The 6,445-nt window shown below is 34.2% G+C and overlaps 1 protein-coding gene across 2 annotated transcripts; it reads right to left on the minus strand.

Annotated features, from left to right (window-relative positions):
* Positions 1–98: 98 nt before the first annotated feature.
* On the minus strand, positions 99–6,189 carry LOC120091164 (probable WRKY transcription factor 2). Of its 2 annotated transcripts, XM_039049054.1 has the most exons (7): positions 5,820–6,189; positions 4,551–5,044; positions 2,246–2,461; positions 1,249–2,132; positions 997–1,155; positions 363–908; positions 99–209 (listed from the first exon to the last, which is right to left on the minus strand). In XM_039049054.1, exons 2-7 carry the CDS (start codon positions 5,010–5,012, stop codon positions 206–208), a joined length of 2,271 nt encoding a protein of 756 aa, XP_038904982.1. In that variant the 5' UTR covers positions 5,013–5,044; positions 5,820–6,189; the 3' UTR covers positions 99–205. The 2 variants fall into 2 exon arrangements, with proteins under 2 accessions (XP_038904982.1, XP_038904983.1); XM_039049055.1 differs by lacking the exon at positions 99–209 and having other exon boundaries at positions 227–908; positions 2,273–2,461; positions 5,820–6,187.
* Positions 6,190–6,445: the final 256 nt, after the last annotated feature.

Below are 6,445 nucleotides of genomic sequence, written 5' to 3' on the forward strand. Positions count from 1 at the left end.
TGAGTACCCTCTTCGGTCGAAAAGCAAAAAATGATGATGAAATTCTGAAACACGTCGATGAAAGATTTGAAGGAAATAATTGAGTTGTTCTTTTTTTCTTTGTAGTTGCAAGTTATGGATCCTTTTGGTTGAAATTCTTGAATTCTGATTATGTGAATATTGTGCCAATTGTTTCCACTAGAATTATGTCGTTTCGTCCGATCAATCATCTAACCAAAAGCCAAAGAGAGAAATTTTAGAGATTTACTGATGGAAATGTCACATGTATATTCATATTATGACTATGTGTACTAGTAAGGACTTTTACTTTCCTAGTGAACAAAGATTGGGAGAAAAAAGGGTAAAATATAAACTCAACTCACATCTCAGGTCCAAGTGGAAGCCTACTCATAATTTGCTGATACACGGTTGAACCATTAAAGTTCAGGCCAAGATCAGATGTAGGTTCTACATTGGGCTCTCCTTTAGGCAACAAGAAACCCATTTCATTAACATGGTGTGCTTGTGCTAAGTAAGGATGCATTGGCATAACAGGAAGCTTGGCTTGGCCAACTGCTGCCATGTTCAGATTTCCCAGTCCAGGTTGGTTCATTCCAAAAGCAAAGCCATGGGCAGTGCCCATTTGCTGTCTTCCAGAAAAGCCAAAGGCTGGCCTTTCAAATCTTGGAATAGTGTTTTGAGTCTGGGGTGGCCCTGACCTATGAACATGCGTTTGCATTGCTGCGGTCGTGTTTTGACCTGTTACTGGACTGGATGTACCAGAACTAATGTGGCTGCTGTTGCGAGCGGCAGGAACATCATGATTGTGTTTTCCTTCATATGTGGTTATCACAGATTTCAGGTCATGTGATGCCCGCTCGACATGCTTCCTCACCGTGCAGCCAGGATTCGTGCACTTGTAGTAACTCCTGTACACAAGCAATTAGCACACCACAAACTTGTCAAAAATACACTTGGTAACAGGACGAGAACACACAAACATGGAATTTGGTGTACCTAGGATTTGGATTTCCTTTCACAACCTTCTGTCCATATTTGCGCCAACGATAGCCGTCGTCCAGAATATCTACTTCACTGGTAGTCTGGACTACAACTCTAGGCTCACGGATAGCTCTAGTGGCTCCGCTCATCTCTGTTACATAGGCATCGAGTTTCCTGATACATCAAAGCAAGCCAAGTTAATTTCATGCTTCTTTCCAAATCTGATCGGTTTTGTCATTCATAAAATAAGATGGTAACGTGAAGAACCTTTTTTTAGACTCAGATTCATCTCCTTCCCCCTCATATCCCAATGTTATACTGCCATGTGTCCCCCTATCATCTTCATCTTCATCATTAGAGAATGTGGATGAGGCATCAATAGCCTCAACTGTTTCAATATGACTGTTATTTTGAGCCTGTAAAGGGTTAAGGTGATTGCCATATTCAGGACCCAAGGATGCTGAAGAAGTCACCTCAAGGTTCTCTTGCATCCAATCAGGAGCTCCACCTGGAATCCCTTTTTGTGAATCTTCCCAAAGGGGAACTTCAGCATTCTGATGGCCTGCTTGTGCTTGGATGTCTAGTTGCATATTGATATGGGAATCAGAAGATCCGATTGCTGCTCGTCGGTTTGGTGAGGGCTTTGGGTGTTTATGTGCTCCTTTATAGATGATCTCTGTTATATGGCCCTCGTGAGATCGCTCGACTTTCTTCTTGACCTGACAGTTTGGATGTGTGCACTTGTAATAACTCCGAGGATACTCACTTCCTTTAACTTGTTTTTGTCCATATTTTCTCCAGTTATATCCATCCTCCGAGGGAGCACCACAACCACCACCAGCCATAGAATCCCCACTGCCTCTTTGCTCCCCTTCATCTGGTTGCTCGTTGAGTGGCGAAGAATGTTCACCACCACCACCACCACCACCACATAGAGAATCAAAGGGTCCTTGATCATCCAACACAGTCTTACCGCCATCATCCTTCTCCACATATGATGTAGAGAGTCCCACTTGAGGATGGTGACCGATTTGATTTTGGGGTAAAGACAGAGATGGTTCTACAAGATGAGATTGAAAAGAATTTTCTGAACGTGGAACTGGAACCTCAATTCTTGGACAAGATTGTGGAAGAATAGTAGCAGAAGCTGTCTACAACCATATGTTGGAGGGGAAAAAGATTAGCAAACAATAACACAATATGCAGTCTCTTGGTGTATATGCATCTTATAAATTGGCTACAAATTTCATTTTTTTGTTCCTACTTTTTTGGGAGATGGAAGTGAAATTACTTTGCTTGCTGCACTGAGAAAAAAGGAGGATCCAGATTCCACACTAGGTCTGAAAGCAAATGATGTACTGTTATCATCGAAAGGATTGTTGTTGCCTTTATTGTTGGCCTCCGACATAATCGTCGAGCTCCGATTACTACAAACATTTCCTAAAAATTGGAACTTTCCAGTTGTGGGAGATTGCTGAGCCTGCAGTAAGACAGATGAAGGAGAACATGTCAAAGTGACAGAATAAACAAAAATAAATTGAAAGAAATTGCAAGAAAAAACAACTTATTGACAACATTAGAACAGAAATTCTTCATGAGTTTGAGAAGAATGAAGCAACAGAAGACTTACAACTCCTTTCTCATACTGTTCATCCATCAACTTTTTTTCCTCAGAAATTTGGATAGAAATTGGATAGAAATTTGGAATAACTTTAAAAATTAATGTTTTCAATAATTTTTTTTTAAAAAAATTGATTTTTCTAAAAGCACCTTTGAGAAAATCAAGTTCCATTTGGTAACCATTTGGTTTTTAATTTTTAGTTTTTGAGAATGAAACCTATAAATACTCAATTTTTTAAAAACTTGGCTATTTTTACCAATGTTTCCTAGGGCAGATTTTTGTTTACATTGGTTCTTGATTATTCCTAGGCTAGATTTTTGTAAACATTGGTTCTTGATTTCTTATCTATTTTTTACCAATGATTACAAAAATCTAGCCAAGTTTTGAAAACTAAAAACAAGTCAATTTTTATATTTGGTTTAGAATTCAACTCTTTTACTTAATATATATGCACTAGAACATAAGCTTAATTTTCAAGAAACAAATGATTACCAAACGGAAAATTTTACTGTCTATCTGTGATAGATCGTGGTAGACCATGACACAAATAGATACAGATAGTAGTCTATCACGATCTATCACAGATAGACTGATATTTTGCTATTACTTGTAAATATCTTCAACAGTTTTGTCATTTAAAATAAATTCCCTAATTTAAATAATGTTTCATATAGCTTATTGAGTGATTTAAAATTATTAAATGGTTTTTAAAACATCTTAATAAAAGTAGTTAAAAAAAATAGAGTAATTTAAAAACAATTTTTGAAGAAACATAATTAAAAATATTTTTTTTTCTCTAAATGTGTTTAAATTAGAAGATAATTCAAACGGAATCTAAATATCATGACATGTAAACACATCTTCAACCAATTTTAACATTCATCAACAAAATGAGTATAATTAAACCATAATTAAGATACAGCCTTAATTAAAAATACATCCAAGCACTAGGGAAAAAAATAATTTTAATTTCAAATATTAAAAGTGTGTCATTTCTCATTCCTATATCTTCTGATCATCCTTAAACTTCATTTTCCCTTGGTAAATGGTACAAAAACTTTTTTAAAAAGTCATATCAGTAGCTGAATGCATAGAATACATTTTGATGTCTAGTTAAGCAATATAATAAAAAAAATTAAAACATTAAAAAATCATTTTCAAAATTGAATGCCTGAGGCATCCGCTAAAACGAGCATAGTTCAAGTACTATCAATTTCGAGGGTAAAAGTTCGACTCTCCCTTTCCACATAAGGTATAAAATAATAATAATAATTTATTAAAAAAAACTTAGAACAACATGGATTGCAAGTTTAAGTTTGAATTTGATATAGGAGTCCATAATCAGGATTTGCTCATTTTGGGCAAATTTCTTCAATTTCTTTTATATAAAAATTAAAAAACTTGGGAGAAAATTAGAGAGTTAAAATTTTTAAAAAGAATTAATTTTTTAAAAACTTTTATAGTTTAAGACGACTAAGGAAAGCAAATAATATCACCCAATAGGATAGATATTAAAAAAAAAAAAGATAATTTGGAGTACCGGTGGCAATGACAATAACTTATTAAAATCAAAATAAAAAATTTGGAGGTGTAATTAAAACTTTTTAAAGTTTAATGATTAAACGAATGCAATTAATTGAGCTTAGAAACTAAATTTAATCCACTAAAAGTCTGTTTGGATTGATTAAAAAAAAATGATTTTCAAAAATGTCATTTTTATTTAAACTCTTTTGGTAAAAATTGTTTAAAATAAACTTTGAAAGTGTTTAAAAAACTATTTTAAGTGATTGTCAATCACTTCAATATTTTCCAAAATGATTTATTTTTAAAATTAAATACTTGAAAAGTTAAACCACACATTTTAAAACAAACAAACATAATGATTGTGTGCTTCTCTAAACAAGAAGATAAGGTATAAAGTTCCATATATTTTGAATGTTTAACTTACCAGTGAATTTGAAAGAAAAACTGGAGAATCTAGCAATGTAGTTGGACTGAGACCAGGTGGTATTGTCAAGTAAGGGGACTTTACTTCTGAATTCAAAGAATGGTCTGTTGATCTAATGCTTTCTGTATTCAATCTTGGAGCATTAAATCCAGCTCTGGCTGCAATCCTTTCCACAAGTCCCCCGCGGAATTTCTGCTCTGATAACGTACCGAACTCCGTTGCTCGATCACCAGAATTGGCACCCGGGACCCCGCCTCTTGCAGCGGCATTTTCTGATACCGTATGTTCTCGAGGCCTGAGAAAGATTTTTTCAGTTTTATGATCATTACTGGTAGTATCCATGGTAGGTCTAGAACTAATATCCTCCCCTAGCATTTGCATTGCTGAGAAAAAGGTTCTTGGGCTGGGACTTGGAGGAACCCAATCTCCAATAATAGCAACATTATCATCAGTCCTCCCCATTTCTACTCGATCCCGAGCTTGAACGATGAATCCTAAAGGGTGACAAGGTAAAAGAAATCATGTCATAATTTGAACTTCAGCCAATAAATCCAAGTTCACCATAAAAATCTAAGTTCAACATGTAAAACAAATCAAATAACAATTTGAACTTCAGTCAGTAATAATCTAAGTTCAACATAAAATCCAATCTTCTTTGCAACAAAATTAGCATTTACATTTGATTTGGAAGATGGAAATGGAATGACTATGCATGATCCAATCCTAGCTCTCAAACAAACACAAAGCAAAAAAAGAAAACTCAGCTGAAAAAAGCTAAAAAAAAGGTTAAACAAAACATCAACATGTCTTTCCATTCTTGTTATTCCTAATTCTTATTGTCTTTATGTGAACAAGGGGTTTAAGATTCTTTAACCATTTCATCCTGGAAAAGGAATCAAAACCCCAGAAACCAACAAGAACATGATAATAATCAAGTAGTGATTTCGAAAATTTATTAAAATCACTTTTATCAGATTCAAAATCACTCTCGAACATATCTTTCATCCTTCAAAATCAATTTAGCGTATGGTTTCACACTTTTAAGTACAATTTTGAATGTTTAAAAGCATACTGGAGATGATTTTAACCGTTTCAAAATCCCTAGAACCTTCAAAATGGTGTTGGATCCGAAGATCCAGTGAAGATCTAAGCATTTAACATTGAAGCTAACAAAAACAACATTTCAGAAACAGAACAGAACAGAACCCTCAGACAGAATTAACAAAAAAAAAATCACAAAAATAAAAACTAGATTCCGACATGGATTACCTGAGTGGATTTGAAGGTAGGAAAATGAAATCAAATCAAAGAAGAAGAACAAGAAATGGGTTTGAACAGGGGGAAAATCCCAGAAGCAGAATCAAGGTTTAGGGATCATTGAAGAACAGTCACCCCTTAGCACCAAATTCTCGTTTCTCAAATTGGTTTTTTGTGATTCTGGTCAAAACCCAATTGATGAACAATGGCCATAAGTGAGATGATTGTATTTTGAGAGAAAATTACAAACAAAAAGATAAAACTTTCACTGTTTGTAATTAACCCAGAAAGAAAGAACAAAAAAAATGGTCGGACCCTTTGAAGAGGAAAAGGGGAGAAAGGGGATTGTGTTTGGACGACAGGGAATGGAATGGATGGAATCTTTGAATTTCAAGAAACAAAAGCAAAAAAGTGAAAGGAGATTTTGAAAATTTTCCTTTTTAAAAAAAAAAATAATAATAATAATAATAATATTTATTTATTTCCAATGCTTTTCTTTTTAAGATTTTACAATGAGTATGTATTATTGTCTTGAATCAATAATAACAATTTTGTTTGTTTTTAATAAATTTCTAACTAAATCATTCCAGTTTTTGAAAAATCTATCCTTTTTTTAGGGGCCCATTTTGGTTATGTTC

This window comes from Benincasa hispida, chromosome 11 (genome assembly GCF_009727055.1).
Source record: "Benincasa hispida cultivar B227 chromosome 11, ASM972705v1, whole genome shotgun sequence".
In the NCBI taxonomy this organism is placed as follows: Eukaryota; Viridiplantae; Streptophyta; class Magnoliopsida; order Cucurbitales; family Cucurbitaceae; genus Benincasa; species Benincasa hispida.